Genomic DNA, 19,794 nt, shown 5'->3' on the forward strand with positions numbered 1-19,794 from the left:
GGATAATATACATGTTTCAATGCTGTTTTCTCAGATCATCCCACCCTCGCCTTCTCCCATAGAGTCCAAAAGTCTGTTATATACATCTGTGTCTCTTTTTCTGTCTTGCATATAGGGTTATCGTTACCATCTTTCTAAATTCCATATATATGCGTTAGTATACTGTATTGGTGTTTTTCTTTCTGGCTAACTTTACTCTGCATAATGGGCTCCAGTTTCATCCACCTCAAATGAATTCTTTTTAATGGCTGAGTAATATTCTATTGTGTATATATGTTCCACAGCTTCCTTATCCATTCATCTGCTGATGGGCATCTAGGTTGCTTCCATGTCCTGGCTATTATAAACAGTGCTGCGATGAGCATTGGGGTACATGTGCCTCTTTCAGTTCTGGTTTCCTTGGTGTGTATGCCCATAAGTGGGATTGCTGGGTCTTATGGCAGTTCTATTTCCAGTTTTTTTAAGGAATCTTCACACTGTTCTCCATAGTGGCTGTACTAGTTTGCATTCCCACCAACAGTGTAAGAGGGTTCCCTTTTCTCCACACCCTCTCCAGCATTTAATGCTTGTAGACTTTTGGATAGCAGCCATTCTGACTGGCGTGTAATGGTACTTCATTGAGGTTTTGATTTGCATTTCTCTGATAATGAGTGATGTTGAGCATCTTTTCATGTGCTTGTTAGCCATCTGTATGTCTTCTTTGGAGAAATGTCTGTTTAGTTCGTTGGCCCATTTTTTTGATTGGGTCATTTATTTTTCTGGAATTGAGCTGCAGGAGTTGCTTGTATATTTTTGAGATTTAATCCTTTGTTGCTTCGTTTGCTATTATTTTCTCCCAATCTGAGGGCTGTCTTTTCACCTTGCTTATAGTTTCCTTTGTTGTGCAAAAGCTTTTAAGTTTCATTAGGTCCCATTTGTTTATTTTTGCTTTTATTTCCAATATTCTGGGAGGTGGGTCATAGAGGCTTTTCGCTGGTTAATTTTCTCTCTCTCTTACTATCCCACAGTTTAAGTTGCTATCTCATGTTATCTCCCTCCGATTGCCCTCAGGGCATTCAGGTCCTTACCCATCTGCTCCTCTCCTTTCAGCCCCCACTTGCTGGTGGTGGATGGGAGTGTCTGGGGTACTTTTCTGCTGGGAGTTGCTTTTAGGCATTTAATCTGTGGGTTTTATTTATTTTTCCTCCCAGTTAGGTTGCCCTCCAAGATTTGAAAACTTCCCCCAGACCCGCCCGTGAGAGGGTTTCCTGGTGTTTGGAAACTTCCTCTATTACGACTCCCTTCCCAGAGGAGTCTCCATCCCTAGTTCTTTTGTCTCTCTTTTTATCTTTTATAGTTTGTCCTACCTCCTTTAGAAGAAAATGGGCTGCCTTTCTGGGCGCCTGATGTCCTTTGCTAGCGATCAGAAGTTGTTTTGTGGAGTTTGCTCAGCGTTCAAATGTTCTTTCGATGAATTTGTAGGGGAGAAAGTGGTCTCCCCATCCTATTCCTCCGCCATCTTAGCTTGGAACATGCATCTTTTAATTTCATGGCTGCATTCACCATCTCCAGTGATTTTGGAGCCCAAAAAACTAAAGTCTTTCACTGTCTTCAATGTTTCCCCATCTGTTTGCCAGTGAAGTGATGAGACTGGATGCCATGATCTTTGTTTTTTGAATGTTGACTGTTAAGCCAACTTTTTCACTCTCTTTCACTTTCATCAAGAGGCTTTTTAGTTCTTTGCTTTCTACCATAAGGGTGGTGTCATCTGCATATCTGAGGTTCTTGATATTTCTCCTAGCAATCTTGATTCCAGCTTGTGCTTCATCCAGCCCAGCATTTCTCATGATGTACTCTGCATATAAGTTAAATAAGCAGTACATACAGCCTTGATGTACTCCTTTCCCAATTTAGAAACAGTCTGTTGTTCCATGTCCGATTCTAACTGTTGCTTCTTGACCTGTATCCAGATTTCTTAGGAGGCAGGTGAGGTGGTCTGGTATTCCCATCTCTTTAAGAATTTTCCACAGTTTGTTGTGATCCACACAGTCAAAGGCTTTGGTGTAGTCAATAAAGCAGAAGCAGATATTTTTCTGGAACTCTTGCTTTTTCTGTGATCCAGCAGATGTTGGCAATTTGATCTCTGGTTTCACTGCCTTTTCTAAATCCAGCTTGAACATCTGGAAGTTCATGGTTCACGTACTGTTGAAGCCTGGCTTGGAGAATTTTGAGCATTACTTTGCTAGTGTGTGAAATGAATGCAATTATGCAGTAGTTGGAGCAGTCTTTGGCATTGCCTTTCTTTGGGATTGGAATGAAAACTGACCTTTTCCAGTCCTGTGGCCACTGCTGAATTTTCCCAATTTGCTGGCATATTGAGTACATCATCTTTTAGGATTTAAAATAGCTCAACTGGAATTTCATCACCTCCACTAGCTTTGTTCATAGTGTTGCTTCCTAGAGCCCACTTGACTTTGCATTCCAGGATGTCTGGCTCTAGGTGAGTGATCACACCATCATGGTTACCTGGGTCATGAAGATCTTTTTTTTATAGTTCTTCTGTGTATTCTTGCCACCTGTTCTTAATATCTTCTGCTTCTATTAGTTCCATACAATTTCTGTCCTTTGTTGTGCCCATCTTTGCATGAAATGTTCCCTTGGTGTCTCTAATTTTCTTGAAGAGATCTCTAGTCTTTCCCATTCTATTGTAATCTTCCCAGACCAAGGATCAAAGCCATATCTCCTGCATTGGCAGGAGGAGTCTTCTCCACTCCACCACCAGGGATGTCTGCAAGGTGGATTCTTAACTACTTGGCCACCAGGGAAGTCCCAGAATTTTGTTCCGCTTAAAGGCTGAATGGTATTCCGTTGTTTGTCTATACCACATGTTGTGTATCCATTCATGTGTCAATGGACATGGGTTGCTTCTACCTCCTGGGTATTGTGAATAATGCTTCTATGAACATGGGTATGCAAATAACTCTGCTTTCAGTTTTTTGGGTATATACCAAGAAGTAGAATAGCTGGATCATTTATTTATTCTATTTTTTATTTTTTTATTAAATTGCCATACCCTTTTCCATAGTGGCTACACTATGTTACATTCCTCCAGAAGTGTACAAATGTTTATTTCTTCACATCCTTGCCAGTACTTGGTATTTTCTTTCTTTTTTTTTTATGATAACCACCCTAATTTTTGCCCTTATTTTCAGTAGTTCTTTGTATATTAGTGATATTAGTCTTTTGTCTGTAGTGTGTGTCACAAATATTTTCTCCTAATTTGTTTTGTACTTTGTTCATGGTTTTTTTGGATCATGCGAAAAAATACATTTTATGTAGTAAAAAGTTTGAGTCATTTTTTTATTACCTCTGGATTTTTTTAACCTCTAGATTTATTGAGATATAATTTATATACCATTAAATCCATTCACTTTAAGTATACAATTCAATGGGTGTTTTTTTTTCCAATTTTTATTTATTTATTGGCTGCACTGGGTCTTCCTTGCTGTGCCCAGGCTTTTTTCTCTAGTTGCGGTGACCTGGGGCTATTCTTTGTTGTGGTGTGAGGGCTCCTCATTGCCACGACTTCTCTTGTTGTGGAGCACAGTCTCTATGCTCATGGGTTTCAATAGTTGCAGCATTCAGGCTCAGTAGTTGCAGCACGCAGGCTTAGTTGCTCTGCAGCATGTGGAATCTTCCTGGACCAGGGATTGAACCCATGTCGCCTGCATTGGCAGGCACGTTCTTATCCACTGCACCACCAGGGAAGTCCAAATTCAATGGCTTTTAGTAAATTTACAGAGTTGTGCAACTATCACCACAGTCCAATTTTGGAACATTTCCATCACTCCAAAAAGATCCTTTGTGTTCAGTTGTAGTCACTTCTATTCCCACTCCCAAACCCAGGCAATCACTAATCTGCTTTCTACAAGATTTGCCTATTATGGACATTTCATATATGTGGAATCTTGCTGTATGTGAACTTTTTGTCTGATTTCTTTGACCTATAATATTTCTGAGATTATCAGTACTTCATACCTTTTTGTTGTCAAGTAGTACTCCATTGTCTAGATATACCACATTTTGTCTATCCGTTTCCCAGTTGATGAACTTTTGGGTTGTCTCAACTTTGGGGCTATTAGCAATTATGTTATGTTCATGCTGCCATGAACATTCAATTGCAAGTTTTTGTATGGATATATGTTTTTTATTGGGAAGGTACAAGTGGAACTTTGGGGTCATGTGATTAACTTTTAAAGAAACTGCCAAACCATTTTCCAATGTGGTTACATTGTTTTTATGTTCTCCTCATGTTTCTGAATTTTGATTCATAGTTAGAAAGCCTTTCCCTATGCCAAGATTAAAGAGGAATTCACCCATGTTTTCTTCTGGTACTTATGTTGCTTTTATTTTGTACGTTTCATTTTTCCATTTGGAGTTTGGTGTGAACCTATTTTATTTTAATATCCTTATTTTTCAATAACTCAATCATTTTTTCTGATTATAAAAGTGATACATTGCTTCTTTAGGACATTTAGAAAAGTATAAAGAATAAATCTTAAAATTGCCATAATTTTATCACCCAGAAATGACTGTCTTTCTCTTTGAATTCCTCCCTCTCTGGATTGTTTAATCTTGGTTTCCTGATAATATTTTAAGAATGTTAGATAAAGAAACTGAGGAAAGCTTGGATCTTTTAAAGGGTCTGCTAAACATTCATTCTAGTATAGCCAGTTTAGAAGCAGTTGACCTATCTTAATTTCCTTTCAATTTAGTATAGACTTGTTTCATGTAAGACAAGACTAACCAAAACCATTTCAGACTTCTGACTACCTAGAATAACCTATAGGATATAATTTCAGCTACAAAAGTAACAGATTCTAAGAAACAGTTGATGAAAGAATCAATTTAACTCAATTGTTCAATGTTTTTCAGAGAAATAAAGATGCTGCTATTTTCTTCAAAAATGTACACTATATTTTTAGAGATGTTTCTTAAGGCTTTTTAACAAAATTTAGTTTATATACATGAATTTTTTTGTTTTTTTTTTCCTTAGGTTATATACTTATCTTTTTGAATGTGTGTCATTGAAGCTTTTGTATAGATTTTCTGAGCCTGTTTGTCAATTCGCACATACTCAACTAACTTGAATTCCTAGTAGCACTGGCAGTTAAATAGCATCTGAAAAGAGGAAACATTGGTTTCCATTGTATTTTCTCCATTTGGAGAAACCTTGGAAATTTTTAGAGGGGAAGAAACTATTGAGTAAAAGGTATCATTACTTTGGAGCTTGTCAACTTGCATGAATGATACATGGAAGTTTTCAGTTTAATAACAATAAAGACATCAGAGCAATCTCAAATAACACTAAATTTACCCATAGTTTATTTTTATAATCCACATTTTAATTGAGCATTCCTTCATAAGAGTGCTAATAAATTCTCAAGAGTATAATATGAGACCCTATAGTGTGACCTTGCTATTAACTTTTTGATAAAGAACATGCTAAGATCTTCTATAAGAATTCATGGAAGTCTTAAACTGGGTGAGAGGGCATCTGTTCCTAAAATCTTTTTCTGTCCTTTCTTGAGATTGAGAACAGCTGTTCCCTGTCCTTTTTTTCTCTTTATTATATCCTTGCAACTATTCATTTCCCCCTGCCATTTCCTTCAAATCAAATCTTCATATTTCTTCTGATCTTTTTTTGCCAGTCCTATTTTCCAGTCTTTTGAACAATTAATCCCAGTGAATTAAAAGAAAAAAAAGCAAATCAAAACTGCTTTTTATTGATCTGCTTCATTATTCTGGAACTGATATAGCAAATTATCTGCATAAATTCCAAACATTCTTATCTTTTAAACTATTTCTGTCCCTTCCTTTCACTCCCATTTGAAATGAATGCTATTGTTGCCACCACCCACGCTAAGCCATTAAAAATTGATAGACAAATGAACAGGAGGCTATGGGTCATCAGTTTGAAGCAAGGCAAACATTTAGAAGGGACCACTTATTTATGGAAAGTTGTGAAATGTGTTCTTAGTGACCACAGATCATCGTTTCAACATTTTGGTTCCTAAATGCTATTTCTCTAAACTATACAGCAGATTGGTAAATCACTTATGTTAATGAGCTTAAAGTTTGACCATGAGGAGTTTCACTTCTACCTCCTCCATACCTCTTCTTTCTCTGTTTCCCTAATCTTTAATGAAGGATTGAGAATTAGAAGAGGGAAACTTCTTACATATTTGGAATAAGTAGAAAGATCTTAAACCAAGAGCTAAGGATAAAAGTTAGTCATTCCTGTTGCAACCATCATTTCAGTTCAGTTCAGTTCAGTCGCTCAGTCATGTCCAACTCTCTGCGACCCCATGAACCTCAGTACACCAGGCTTCCCTGTCCATCACCAACTCCCAAATTTCACCCAAACCCATGTCCATTGAGTCGGTGATGCCATCCAACCATCTCATCTTCTGTCATCCCCTTCTTCTCCTGCCCTCAATCTTCCCAGCATCAGAGTCTTTTCAAATGAGTCAGCTCTTGTGTCAGGTGGCCAAAGTATTGGAGTTTCAGCTTCAACATCAGTCCCTCCAATGAACACCCAGGACTGATCTCCTTTAGGATGGACTAGTTGGATCTCCTTTCAGTCCAAGGGACTCTCAAGAGTCTTCTCCAACACCACAATTCAAAAGCATCAATTCTTTGGCACTGAGCTTTCTTATAGTCCAACTCTCACATCCATACATGACTACTGGAAAAACCATAGGCTTGACTAGATGGACCTTCACTGACAAAGTAATGTCTCTGCTTTTTAATATGCTGTCTAGGTTGGTTATAACTTTCCTTCCAAGAAGTAAGTGTCTTTTAATTTCATGGCTGCAATCACCATCTCCAGTGATTTTGGAGCCCCCAAAAATAAAGTCAGCCACTGTTTCCCCATCTATTTGCCATGAAGTGATGAGACCGGATGCCATGATCTTAGTTTTCTGAATATTGAGCTTTAAGCCAACTTTTTCACTTTCCTCTTTCACTTTCATCAAGAGGCTCTTTAGTTCTTCTTCACTTTCTGCTATAACGGTAATGTCATCTGCATATGTGAGGTTATTGATATTTCTCCTGGCAATCTTGATTCCAGCTTATGCTTCATCCAGTGCAGCGTTTCTCATGTTGCACTCTGCATATAAGTTAAATAAGCAGGGTGACAACATACAGCCTTGACGTACTCCTTTTCCTATTTGGAACAAGTCTGTTGTTCCATGTCCAGTTCTAACTGTTGCTTCCAGATCTGTATACAGGTTTCTCAAGAGGCAAGTCAGGTGGTCTGGTATTCCCATCTCTTTCAGAATTTTCCAACCATATCTGGCTCTAAATTATTACTTTCCTCCAAACCATTAATTTAAAATAGTTCAGGCGTACATTTTTGTTTATCCAGTATACTACCTGGCTGAAAGAACGGACATACTTTTTTTTCTAGGTTTGCGAGGGGTAATTTTAAGCCAAGCCCCCCAAAGGCCTATGGGATATATATTTTTAATCCACCTCTAATATGGGTATTATTGATCAGATATTTTTCTAATATGTTACTTTCTTTGTTTTAGTGTGGAACCATCAGAGAATCTACAATCCCTAATGGAGAAGAATCAGTCACTGGTAGAGGAGAATGAAAAATTAAGTCGTGGTCTAAGTGAGGCTGCTGGTCAGACAGCTCAGATGTTGGAGAGGATCATTTTGGTGAGGCTCCAAGATTAAACTAGCAGTCTGGACATTTACTAGCTTTAGTTTCTGAAATATTTATCTCTCATTATGAGAGATAAGTTACATGAAAAGAAATGGATTAATATTGCCATATCCTCCATGGAACCCCTCCAGGGAAAATCCAACAAAGTATAATCAAACATACAGAGAAGTTAAATGAATTATACTGTGAAGACCTGTGTATCTACCACAAAGAATCTTCATGAATCCCATTTTAAAATGGATTTGTTCTAAAAGAGCAGAGAAGAAAGAACCAGGTCCCTCTTTCAACTTAAGTTCTGCCTAATCATCCATAACACCAAGTAACTATCTCCTCACTAAGATTTTAGTTCCTTTCTATCCCTCTTCCCCAAATGTTGTCACATTTCACATCCCATCCTAACAGCTGCCATGATGAGATGAAACATCTAGGGAATTAATTTTAGCTCCTTTTACATATGGTCAATTTTCAAATGGTGGATCACAATGTAACTAACTATACCAGTTTTGTGTCCTACTACCTGTTGGATAGTAACCTCCTGGATCAGTGCTGGCTCTTGTCACTAACATTTTTCTACTAGTCTAAATACAGCTCAGTCTTTTGTAACACAGCTATTGCCAGCAATGAAAATGAGTTTCCACTAAAATGTAATTGAACATCTGTAATTTATACACCTTCATGCATCAGTATACTCCAGTCAAGGAAGGGTAAGCTTCTTAAAGATTTCTTTAAAGGGAGCCAAATCCTAGGTCCATTGTAATGTCCATTACTAGCAGAAGGGTGAAAATGGGATATAGGGGATTTTTTATATACAGTTTTCTATCTCCAGTGCTACATTTTATGTCTTTGAAGTAACCCTAGAAGCTGTGCTTAACATGTGAGTGTGGCTGACGTAACAGACAGTATTGTTATTCTAGCCACATACCCATCTAACCTTTTTAAGGTTGTTACAATGGCCGCCCAAAGGGTTTTTGTTTGATGTCTTGTCAGAACTTCATAACAAGCACAGCGTTTTTGTCCTGTATAAACTGCCCTTCCCAAATCTGTTGCAGCATCTAGCATGTTACAGATACTGTGATTGAAATAAAATGAAAAGTATCAGTCACCCTTTCCAAAATGTAGCTGTCTCTGCCATTTTGTCTTCTCTGCCATCATTCTTTTTTTTTTTCTGCCATCATTCTTATACCTCATCCTTTTTCTTGCTTTATTTTGTTAAAACTATCAGGCAAGTGGGCTTTTTGCAAACAGCAAGGAATAGCATACCAGGAAGTATTGCTTTTTCCCCCAGTTGCAAGGTTCTCTATGGAATTAAGGCTTCATGCGCCACCCCATAGCTGAGCTTCATGGCAAGCAGAAGACCCAGCTGCTTGGATGCTATTTTTAGTAGCTCATGTTGACTAAAGGGCTAATTTCCATGACTGTTAAAAAACACATTTCTAAATAACCAAAGCCCGGTAAATCCTCTATTACAGCAAATGAGGCAGCCTCTCTACCTAGGTTTTAATCCATTAAGAGTAGAAGAGAGGGCATAATTAGGTGAGGCTATCAGACACTGCCACTGATGATCTCTTGGGTCTTTGTTGCAGACAGAACAAGCAAATGAAAAAATGAATGCCAAGCTAGAAGAGCTCAGGAAGCATGCAGCGTAAGTTTCCTCCCAGATGTTTGTTAGTGACCTATACCACTTTGGTGCATAACCATGGACTCGCTGGCCTTTGATTAACCCTTAGGTTCCTTTGCTTAAATTTTCAGCTGCAAAGTGGATCTTCAGAAGCTAGTGGAGACTTTGGAAGACCAAGAATTAAAAGAAAATGTAGAGATAATTCGTAACCTGCAGCAAGTGATTACCCAGCTCTCGGTAAGCCAAGTAGGGGTAGTGTAAATAGGCATATTGCTTTCATTTGCTTCTCTTGATGCTTATAAACCCATCTAACCCTGTACCTTTTGCTGAAACAACTTGATTGTGAGCTTTTGAGGACAAAGATCAAGGATCATTGGATACAATCTGAATATTGAATTAGTTAAAACACTCATAGATCACATGTGCAATGGAACATTATTATTTCAGTATTCTAATCACACACTGGAAACAGCAACACAAGGGTACAAAATTGCCTGGGTAGCTCAAGCAGCAGTCATTGATTTGCTGTCCTTTCAGTATAGGCTAACTTAATAAGAGGCTTTATACCATACCCAGATTTTAAATAAGCAGGATTCTGACCCATAGTGTAGAGCCTCCAGGGAATACCATAGCTCTCTTTTATAACCAGTAATAAATTAGTTTGACTGATCATTCTGCTATAAGTTTCCATTTCTATTTATTTTTAGAACTATTACAGTAGTTGTGGGTGGGTTTTACTGGGATGGTGGTGGTTGTTTTTTCCTGATGAAAAATTCTTACAATCCTACCATCCTCAAAACCTCTTATTTTGATGTTCCTTCTCTTAGTCCTTAGGCATAAATACTTTTTTAAAAGGTCAAAATCATATTATGTTCAGGGTCCTGGTTGGTAAAAGATTAGGGTCTGTTTTGTTCCATCTGTACTCTCTTGATTATTATTATGAAGCAGTAATATGTATGTAAATGCCTGGTAGATATTCAGAGCTCTGAAACAGAGGTTTTAATGTTACCAGAACAGTGATCCTCTACCCTGGGTCTTGCCCCATAGTGTTGCAGAGTTGTCAACAGAGTATCGTAAAATCATCCAGACCTCTATTTTACTCTTAAAGAGTCAGTGAAAAAAATACCATACAATATTGTGGAGGGAATGTTTAGGATGGCCAGTTCAAGAGGTAAAATGAGTAAACTACCAAAAGACTAGAAAGCAGTGTTTTAGAATAAGTAGTACTGTATAAAATTATAACAGGTAGTCCAAGATGACAGTTCATTTATCCAACAAACAGGCCATAGTATTTGAGAATTTGAGTTCCAGAGCCAGAAAAACCCTGGTTTGAAGCCCATTCTGCCACTCACTAGCTGTGTAACCTTGCTAGGTACTGCATTAATATCAAAAGAAAATAATTCAAGTGACTTAAGTCAAGATTAAAGACATTATTCAGCTGATGTACTCAGCTGATATACTCCTGAACTCCAACTAACTCCCTGAGTTGAAATATGATTAGAGTTTCATAGGGTAAGAAGAGAGGGATGTGTATCTTTGTGGTTTGGCTCAGGTGGCAGTTTTTGTTGTTAATTGCTGTGAATCTTTTGATTGGAGGATGCTCTAGTTTTCATGCTTCTTGCTCAAGAATTTTGATGCAATCCCATTCTGCTAATTATCTAATTTTTTTCAAGAATTGTTCTTGCAAGTCTTGTTTTTTGTCAGTTGGTCAAGGATGACAGCTGGGAGAGATGGCAAAAAGGGGAGAAAGGAAAAGGAGGCAAGGAAAACTAGGAACCCTCTCTCATGTCTGTTTTAACCCTTTTACATCAGCAATATGAGCAAAGTGTGATGGGAGCCCAACAGAAGGGGTGATTAACTGCCTAGAAAATTCAGGAAGAAGAAACCAGGTCCTAAAAAATGAGTAGGAGTTTGCCACACAGAGAAAGGGGAAAGGATGATCTATATAGAGGAAAAGGTACTCGCAAAAGCAGAGGTGTAAATGTTTAGAACATGGTAAGAACATCATTGTGGCTGAAGATAGAGTGCATGCTATAGAATGACTATCACAAGGTTCAATTTCACCATCTGTAATAGAGGTGAAGCATCTTATGTATGAAAATTTTGTGAGAGACTGCCTCAGAATTCAGGTAGTCAAGGCTGCAGAACCCTACAGGAGCCAAAACTTATTAAGATCAGAAAAGAGTGATCCAGGGCACCATTGTTCATAGCCACTACACTGATCTTAAAGGATTCTACATCATCTTATTTCTGGGTCTTTGGGTCATATGGGAAAGATGAAGGAAATCAATGGAACAAAGTTAAAAATAATAGAAGTCATATCCTCAGTGAAGATCTGGCAGTATGACTGGTGCCTGGCGTGCCTATGGAGGAAGTTGCTAGTGGTGGCTGGCTCAGAGGAACTCTAGAGAATTGCAGTGTCTGCCACTAAAATTCACTCAGCACACACAGCAGGAGGGTGCTAAAGATTGCCACAAGCTGATAAAGTCCCTGGCTTCCATCCACTGTCACCATTAGGTAGAATAACCCTTTTACTCAGGGTTCCTGCTGGACTTTTGAATCAGAGTTTTCTGTGTCTATTGTTTGGAGACCCTCCTAGCTACATATTTTTTTGGAAATACACAACAGTGTATCCTGTGGCTTTTATTAAGACTCACTACAGTGAAAGCAAAATGTTTCAAATGTAAATGCTTGTGCCCTTCATTTTGGATTATAAGTGACGGGCGAACACCCCCTTTTCAGTTATGAGGCAGTCATTGTTCCTGGACCTTTCCCCTGGGGTTTTAAGTGCTAAACTGTACTATTTCTTCCTTTAAAATATAATTCAAGCAAACCTCCTATAACAGTTACCTGTGAGGAAATTCATGCAGTCCTTTCAATTCCCACAAAATCGAAATTTTTTTTTTGTTTTTACCCCCTCCTTCAAGACCAGTTCCATAAAAAGATTTTTGCATGCCCATAATGCTATTGCCTACAGCCTATAAGCACAAACTTTATTTTGGTGGGTATTGCTGGTTAATGTAGCTCAATGTACCATGGCCTTGTTCGCCTGACCACTACCTTCAGCAAATGTATGTCTTTTTATTACAAGAGGTTCATAATAGCCTTAAAATGGGAAAGAAAGAGGCTATTAGATTGAAATAAATCCTATTGTTATATATTTACATTTAGGATTATAAAGGCAGAATCTTGACATGTTCACATAGATCATCACCAAAGCTTAAACCTTAGCATTGTGAAATTTCATTGGGCCAAAAGGTAAACTCAAAGTAATGACATGTCTTCTTCAGGTCATGTTGAATCAGATCTACTGTGATCCTGACCCTCTGGAAAGTCCTAGAAAAAGTCTCCAAAAGCCAGTGTCATAGGTCCTATTAATCTAGGATAGGCCTATAACTAGTCCTTTTACTGAGACTTACTGAGAGGGAGAAAAGGTAACCATTAACTTATAGTATTTTGAAGTGCTCTGTTTTTTAAGAAGAGTTTAGTATGTCCTAACCTTGGAGAATCACCAGTACTGTAAATCATAATAAGAAAGGATGTGAGAACACTGGATCTTCCTTTGAATTCTCTTTGAGTCTCACTGATTAGGAATTTCTGGGCAGAATAAGGGAAATGCTTTACAAACAGCATTTACTAAGGGCCTCTTTTTTTCTTCTTCTTTTTTTGGCCACACTGTGTGACATGGCAGGATCTTAGTTCCCCAACCAGGGATCAAACTCATGCTCCCTGCACTGGGAGCATGGATCTTAACCACTGGATCTTCAGGGAAGTCCCACTAAGGGCTTCTTTCACTCCTTGCCTTAAAGGTAATAAGATTGAAGTTTCAGTAACTATGTAATGTTTCACTGGGCTGATGCAGAGACTCCCTGTGCTAACCTAAATTCTCTCCTTGCTTTTGAGCCAATGGCTCTTTTACCTATGACCTTAATCATATGACATCTTGAAAATAATCCTTTCTTCCCAGTACTTTGCAGAATCACTTCAACAGAGGTGGTAATCCTTATGTTTCAATGCCAAATAAAGCCTAAATTCCAGTGGGGAAAACAAAGCTTGCTCATATGATAGCCTGTAAACAAATTTGTCCTAATAAGTGGCTTTAAGTTTCCCTTTTAGGTGGTTGTTATTCTAATGCCCCAAAAAGTTTGTGCCCTTCTCTGAGAGGGAATCAGTGCTTACCCTTTCCCTTCAAGTAACCACTACCTGGAGTAACTGCATATGATTGGTTCCTATGCATATGAGGGACAGAATCTGAAGTATGTTTGTCTGACTTCATGAGCACATTTTTCTGGGACATTTATTTCCTTGTAGAGTAGGCTCTTGCTACCTTGACTGGCTATAAAATAAAAATAAAAAATAATCCTTCATCATATTCACTTTTCTGCTGCATTGCCTTTGCTATATCTGGTCTTAGGATGCTGTGTCCATAAGAACTGACTAGACCTGTATATTACAGAGGTAGACTTAGTGGTTAAAAAACATAAAAAGAAAGGGTAGCATCTATAAAGTGGATTAAACTTTGGCCTGTTCGAATGACTGTTTCACTCTAGTTCAGTGATCTCTGGCAGAGCAGGAGAGGTGCAATAAATGTCAGTTGCTACATGACCTTATTTTTACAAAGACCACACAATTGACCTTTACAAAGAAGACAGATTCTTGAGAGTTGGGAAGTGGAAACATGTGTTGGGGAAGGGGAACAGGTGGTATATGTGACTACAGAATTGATCCAATACCTTAAATGATCTCTATATACACTTGAAAACAACTAAATAACCCATATAAAATGCACTAGTAAGCTCCTAAACTGAGACATCATTTGTCATTGCAGGATGAAACTGTTGCTTGCATGACTGCGGTCACTGATACTGCAGTAGAACCAGAAACTGTAAGTAACTGGCCCCTTTGTGTAAAACCAGGAGATTTAACTGTGCCATTTCTTATAATTGATCACTCAGCTGAGGAAGAGAATCCCTGATTGTTACCATCCTCCATAGAATGCCCTGGAAATCTAGAAATCTTGAGTATAAATCTCAGCTAAGTATAAAATCCCTAACTTGGATAGGAGCTCTCTCTAGTAGTATAACTGGTAATGGGTGACAGGGCTTCTCAGGGATGCCACTTTCTATATTTGCAGTCTGGCATATTGATTTCTTGTTAGATGCTTGTATTCTGCATCAACTGTCTAGCACATTAAGACAATGAAGGAAACAAATTAGGAAATTATGGCAAAATCAAAAAAGCATTAGAAAAGAAATGGAAGAGAATTTTTTCTCAGCATACTTTTCTATAGATGTGGTGGTTAGGGGCTAAAAGAACCAAAGAAAATGTTTTGAACATTCAAGTCGCAAGAATAGATCAAATGTATTAGAAATTGGCTGATGGTTATAGAGCAGAGTCAAAATAAAAGACTGGACAATGGTTTGCTTGAGACAGCCTTTTCCCCCTAAAACAAATATATATTGGTATTTTTTTTTATATTCTGAAAGAAGAAAGATAGAAGTTAAATCAGGTGCCAGAGATCAGCTCTAAGAATAAATGAAACCTCTTCTCTATTTCCACCATTACTAAAGTGCCATTTCCAGAGCCCTCTCTCCTCGAAGGACCCCTTAGAATAAGGGGAAAGTAAAAAATCTTGGCCACACCTATAAAGAAAAGAGCAAGAAACTTGGTTCATTCTAAAAGAGTCAGTCAAAGGATATGAAAAATAAGGTGCTTGTGAGAGCAGGGAAATGGGTTAGCTCAATTTATTTCTGATGTTTAAAGCAAATGTATGAGAAGCCAGTTTTAAAAGAACAGAGGGACTGATAATGGAGAAGTGGCTGTGAGACTTGATGAAACAGTGCCTAAGAACTCCAGTTGCTTATTTCTCTTCCAAATCATTATCCTGATCTTTTGCAGCAAGAGGCCGTCAGTCCAGAGAGCACCAGGTCTTCTGATGCTTTCACTACTCAGCATGCTCTACGTCAAGCTCAGATGTCTAAGGAGCTGGTTGAGTTAAATAAAGCCCTTGCACTGAAAGAGGCCTTAGCCAAGAAAATGACTCAGAATGACAGCCAACTACAGCCCATCCATTTCCAGTACCAGGTAAAATATTTACTAGGGCACATGATATTCATGTCGACCATCTTTCTTTAGTTATACGGGAAGAAAACAGACACACCGTTTTTGATGATGACAAGGCAACATAAAATGCACAGTATGACTGGAATTGTACTGTTGGTTAAACACAGAAGGATACATTCAGGAAAAAGAAACTGGAATTTTCTTTCATTTAATCTAATACCTTACTTATACAACAGATATTTAATGAATAGATAATGTTATAATAAATGTGGTCCCTACTTGTAGAGAAACTTTGTTCTAATAACTAAGCTGGGATTCTAAGGAAGGTACATTTCTTAGTAGATGGTCTGGGTTCTGGAGAGAATTATGAGGGCCCTGGTAATGGATATCTCATGACCTGGCAAATGGGTAAACTGCTTTTCGTAATGGTAGTCCTAAGTGGCTCTTGCTAATTAAAATCAGGTCTTTACTTAAAGACAAGTCTTGGGCTCCTAGGTTGTCCACAAGGTTACCCTTGCTCCAGACCTTATTTTCCCACATAGCCAGGTGTTTCCCATCCACAAAGGGATGTCAGCAGAGCTGGAAGGGGAGAGGATGAATTGTTTTCCTATTCAGAACCCCAAAGTCCTATATGTTGTTCTCAAGAAATCCCTATATTATACATTTCTACCACCAGCTCCCACAAATTTTCAAAATGAAAGCAAGTAAAGTGTTTCTCCTAAGTAATTTTCACCACTTTTTTTTTCTATAGAGTAGAAGTTGCTTCCAAAATAATAGCCAAGTTGCCAGTAGAGGTTGTATTTCCATTTTGTTATCACAGTCTTAACATTTTTAAAACTTATTTTTTTATGTCACACAAAAGCATGTATATCATTTTTACAGGTCAAATAGTACAATACTCAGAAAAATAAAAGCAAACTACCTTCTCTCCTATTCCCTAGGCTTATACTTTAAGTTTTTAAAGCTGTCTCCTCTGACATTTACCTCCAGATTTCTAGATAAGAGTTGGTAGTATAGTTGCTACTTTAAAATTTTTATACATTATCAATTGACTTCCCACTATGGAAGATGGGAATATTAACTCTCTTACACATTCCCCCATGCACACTGCCTCACCTGTATCTTTCAAAATGGCTGTATCACAGTTTTTGATTAAATGAATAATTACTGTTTAAATTTTATGATTGCATAACTTTTATAGCTGAGCCACATAGTATAATATGATTCCATTTTCTTTCTTATACAGCCTTTTGCATTTCCTGAAGCTAGTAATCTCATTTTGGGGAGTTCCCTGGTGGTCCAGTAGCTAGCACTGGGGGCTTTCATGGCTATGGGCCCGGGTTCAATCCCTGGTCAGGGAAATAAGATCCCATAAGCCAAGCAGTGCAGCTAATAATAATAATCTCATTTTTTCATTTACTTAGTCTTCTGTGTACCAGTCAATAATTTGTGTACCAATCACCCAGGACTTCCCTGGTGGTCCAGTGGTTAAGAATCCGCCTGCCAATACAGAGAACACGGGTTTGATCCCTGGTCTGGGGAGACCCCACATGTCACAGAACAACTAAACCGGAGTGCCACAACTACTGAGCCCATGCAGCGAGAGCTCATTCTCCACAACAGGAGATGTCACTGCAATGAGAAGCCTGTGCACCACAACAAAGAATCGCCCTAGTTTGCCACAACTAGAGAAAGCCTTTGCACAGCAACAAAGACCTAACATGGCCAAAATAAATAAATACAATTTAGAAAAAAATAATTTATCTTCAGAACTTCCCTTGTGGTCCAGTAGCTAAGCCTCTGTGCTCCCAATGCAAAGGGCCCAGGTTTAATCCCTGGTCGGGAAACTAGATCCCATATGTTGCAGCTAAGAGTTTGCATGCCGTAACTAAAGATCAAAGATCCTTTGTGCCACAACCGAGACCCAGCACAGCCAAAGAAATAAATAAAAATAATGTAAAAGATAATTTATCTCTAAACTTCTTAGCAGAATTATAAAGCTCCTCTCAGTAGAACAAATGTACCAGGTAGTTTTTCAGTCCATTTCTTTCTTGAAGACAACCCTCCTATCTTCTGTCTTGGTTTGTTTTCTCTAGCCCAGCCATCAGCCTGGGACCATTGTTTACTGGGAGCAGTGCTTTACTGCTCATCTCTGTGTTGAAACCAATTCTATGTCTTTCTCATTCTTGGGCTACCTCTTTGTGTTGCTGGAGTACAACTCAAATAGCTTTCTGAGAAAGTGTAGATGAAAGGAAAATGTTTTAAACCATTCACTGCATGCCTGAAAATAGCTTTTTGTCTGTTGTGGTGAAAGTAATAGTGCTGTTTCTTACATTTGTTAGTTTGTCTGGGTTTAGAATTCTGCAGTGGGAATTGTTTTTCTTCAGAATCCTGAAAGATTTGCTCCATTATCTTCTATTTCCAGTGCTGTTGATTAGAAATCCATTATAATTCCTGATACTTTTTTTTTGTGGGGAGGAGGGCACACCTAACAGCTTTTGGGATCTTAATTCCCATGTCAGGGATTAAACCCACAGCCCCCCTACATTGGAAGCACGGATTCTTAACCACTGGACTGCCAGGGAATACCCCTGATTCTTTTTATTTGACCTGTATTTTCCTCTCCTCTGGCAACTTTCAGGATCTTTTTTTTTTATCCCCAAGTATTCTTGAATTTCACAATGACGTGCCTTAGTGTGTATCTGTTCTCACGTATTCTGCTTTGTGCTTCGTGAGTCCTTTCAATCTAGAAATTTGTATTCTTCTCTAGTGGGAAGTTTTCTTGTATTATTTCTTTAATAATGCCCATCACTGTTTTCTGTTTTCTCCTTTCTTGCACTCCTCTTAGCCAGATATTGGCTCTCTGAGATTTAGTCTCTGCTTTTCTTATCTCCTCCCTTGTATTATCTATTTCTTTGTCTTTTTATTCCACTCTCTGGGAGATTTCCTTCCACTCCTGGTAAATGTTTTTATTTGCCTATTTCTAAGATTTTTTAAAATCCTCTAATTGTTCCTTTTTATAACCTCTTCTTTTTTTTTTCATGGATGCAGTACTCATCTTTAAGGATAGAAATTAATTTTGTTGAACTTTTTTTCTTCGTCCTGCCTTGCCTCTGTTTCATTCAAATTCCTTTCTTTAGTGTATTTGATTTGGTCTTCTCTAATGTAAGATGTTTTCTTCAAATTTTCAGTGATTTTTGGTTATCCATTGATATTTAAGAGTGAGACACTAATAGGCAATAGGAGAAGCCACTACAATGAGAAGCCTGTGTACTGCAACAAAAATAGCCTCCACTCACTGCAACTAGAAACAGCCTGCATGCAGTGAAGAAGACCCAGCACAGCCATAAGTAAATAAATTAGCCAATAAGAAGTTCTTTATGCATAGGTTTCTCTGGGCTGGTCAGTTACCAATAAAGAAATCTTTCATTCTCCTGCCTAGAGTTGTGTGGGGAGAATAGCAATATGCCCTATTTCTGGTAACTCAATGCAAATAAGAGAGTTGAAGTTTCTCTGGTTATATACAGACTTATTATTTAATCTCCTATCAATAGTGTGTTCATTTATCCCTGTCTTTTGTTGTGTCTCCTGCCTATGAGTCCGGCCTGTCAGGTTCAGCTTCTCCAGAGAGGAGAGCTCTGCTCCTCTTTGTGGTTCAGATACAAATTGGCTTGTTTCTTCTTGACATTTGTCCTATGGGAGTCATAGTTTAACTTTTTTAATTTACTCTACTAAGTCAGTTACCACTTACACAATTCTTTTCCTCTTCCAAAAAAGTTTGTTTAATTTCTTGACTTCTCTCTTCATCCTTGTTGATTTATACCCTTTGGGGAGGTCATTTTAGTAGGTTTTCAAGAGAGGGCAAGTTAAATACATAGCTCAGTCCTCCATATAAACAGGACATACAATGCACCTTTTTTAGGTCAAATGTATTTTGGCCTTTTCAGGATAAACAAAGGATTAATGATAAGGCTGAGAAATTTCTCTCTTTCTTGTATACTTGCCTAGAAACTCAGGAACATATGTTTCCTCAGTGTACTTCTGACCCTATGATGGGTGCTGGTAATGAGCTAGAGCTATAGATGTAGCAAGATAATGTATCCTTTTTTTTCCCCTTGGAATCAAATATGCTTGAGCTTCCAAACTTTAAAGTTAAAAGGAAATAAATTCTTAGTGTTAACTGTACCTTTAATCACATGTAAATGTCTCTCTTTTTCTAAGAAATAAAGGTAATTCTTTGTTCTAAACAATATTTTCCTATCACTGTGAAGAATTTCTATAGAAAAAAATTTTAATATCTGTTTTATTTGCCTCACCAGGTTTTAGTTGTGGTATGTGGGATCTTTGATCTTTGTTGCAGTTCACAGGATCTTTAGTTGTGGCATGTGGGATCTAGTTC

The 19,794-nt window shown here is 38.1% G+C and overlaps 1 protein-coding gene across 3 annotated transcripts in view; it reads left to right on the plus strand.

The window, feature by feature from the left end:
• KIF4A (kinesin family member 4A) overlaps nt 1–19,794 on the plus strand; it is a 128,896-nt gene that overhangs the window by 64,498 nt on the left and 44,604 nt on the right. For all 3 annotated transcript variants that reach the window (XM_020882985.2, XM_020882988.2, XM_020882986.2), the window contains exons 11-15: nt 7,575–7,707; nt 9,298–9,356; nt 9,464–9,569; nt 14,161–14,217; nt 15,231–15,416. In XM_020882985.2, the coding sequence (XP_020738644.2) occupies nt 7,575–7,707; nt 9,298–9,356; nt 9,464–9,569; nt 14,161–14,217; nt 15,231–15,416 (541 nt within the window). The remainder of the gene's footprint in view (nt 1–7,574; nt 7,708–9,297; nt 9,357–9,463; nt 9,570–14,160; nt 14,218–15,230; nt 15,417–19,794) is intronic.

The sequence above is a fragment of the Odocoileus virginianus genome, chromosome X (assembly GCF_023699985.2).
Source record: "Odocoileus virginianus isolate 20LAN1187 ecotype Illinois chromosome X, Ovbor_1.2, whole genome shotgun sequence".
Lineage (NCBI taxonomy): Eukaryota > Metazoa > Chordata > Mammalia > Artiodactyla > Cervidae > Odocoileus > Odocoileus virginianus.